We start from the raw sequence: 1633 nt of genomic DNA, 5'->3' as shown, positions 1-1633 counted from the left end.
TTGTAACGAATACGAATTTTACAAAATCCACCATTGGATTGAAAGTTTATATCATATAGATCATCCATAAATTTTTTTAAAGAAATTAAAAATCATTTGATATGTTATTGAGACCGATCAAGATTAACGGTATTTAATAAAAATCCATAAACCGTTAATTTTGATCGGTCTCAATAACATATCAAATGATTTTTAATTTCTTTAAAAAAATTTATGGATGATCTATATGATATAAACTTTTAATCCAACGGTGAATTTTATAAAATTCGTATTTGTTACGATGTTTTTGACTACTTGTGCACCATAGTCTTCCATGTTAGAACTCACCTAGTTTATAACCCCTACGGATTCTAATCATATATTGAATCATTCATTCAAAAAAAAAATCATATATTGAATCATTGATTGAAGTTTATGGGTCCAACTAGTTTTTTTTCTTCTTCTCAAGCTGAATTAAGAGATAAAACATTTTGTCTCTTTTTTTTTTTTTTTACTAAAAAATATTTTGTCTGTCATTGAAGATTGAATCTACATCCACAGAAAGATATTGGTATAGAATAATGTAATCACGTGAACATGAAAATATAATGTTGCCCTATGGACAATTACAAAATTTATGTGGCTTTTTGTAGGGGTTGGCCATGTGACTAATATTTTGTGGGCATGTAGGTTAAATACGTTAATCAGATAGATTTTCTCTAAATTACTTTTTCAATTATTTATTCAGTATTGTTACTGGTTATTAGATTGATCTATACAATATACATATGATAAAAAATCGAGTGAAGAAGCAATTTTCTTGTTGAGAATACACTACAAAAAATTTGATTTTTGGCAACGACTTTTAACGAAAAAAATATGCTGTCAAAAATTAAATTTCTTGTAGAAGGTCCTGAGATCGAGTTCTGCTAGTGTATTTGACGGGAGGTAAACGTAAATATTGATTGACAAATTAATACAAACCATGATGACAATCTCTAATACCACATAATTTCTGCATGGCTTTTAAATAATAAGAAAAATGATATATGAAATTAAATATATATAATATATAAACAATAGCTAAATAGGCCACATTAATCAGATGGTACAAATCACAGTCAACAATATGTAGTAGTAATCAATAAAACATACCCAAATATATCATAAATTACAAATGAAACCCCAACAGAAACACCCTTAAATAACATAAACAAATTTTAACAAACACATAAATAGTACAAAGTACTAGAATTCATCAACATTAAGTACTTATGGTATAGGCACACCAGGGACACCAGGAATCTGAGGAATTTGAGGCACAGTTGGTATAATAGGAACAGTTGGAATTTGAGGAATTGTTGGCACAGTTGGTATACCAGGAACATTAGGGACTAATGGAACACCTACGTTTGGAATAGTTGGCAATGTTGGCAATGTTGGTAGAGTAGGTAGTGTTGGCAAATCAACTTTGGAAACTTCATGTATTTTTTGAATGTTACGTGCCCCTTCAACATTTGTCATTGATGAAAATGCTATAAGTACAAGTGCTAAAATCAATGACCAAAAATTCATGGAAGCCATTTTTTTTTAGCTTAATACTATTAGACTATGATAATAGTTTTGGTATGCTTGAGGTGATGATTATATTTAT

General features: G+C 28.8%; 1 protein-coding gene across 1 annotated transcript; it reads right to left on the bottom strand.

Moving 5' to 3' along the window:
- Window positions 1-1094: 1094 nt before the first annotated feature.
- On the bottom strand, window positions 1095-1633 carry LOC123908473 (protein PELPK1-like). Its single transcript, XM_045959123.1, has one exon. The coding sequence runs from the start codon at window positions 1561-1563 to the stop codon at window positions 1252-1254; it is 312 nt and encodes a 103-aa protein (XP_045815079.1). The 5' UTR covers window positions 1564-1633; the 3' UTR covers window positions 1095-1251.

This window comes from Trifolium pratense, linkage group LG2 (assembly GCF_020283565.1).
Source record: "Trifolium pratense cultivar HEN17-A07 linkage group LG2, ARS_RC_1.1, whole genome shotgun sequence".
Classification (NCBI taxonomy): Eukaryota; Viridiplantae; Streptophyta; class Magnoliopsida; order Fabales; family Fabaceae; genus Trifolium; species Trifolium pratense.
The sequence above is the reverse complement of the archived record's forward strand: the minus strand, read 5'-3'. Positions and strand labels throughout refer to the sequence as shown.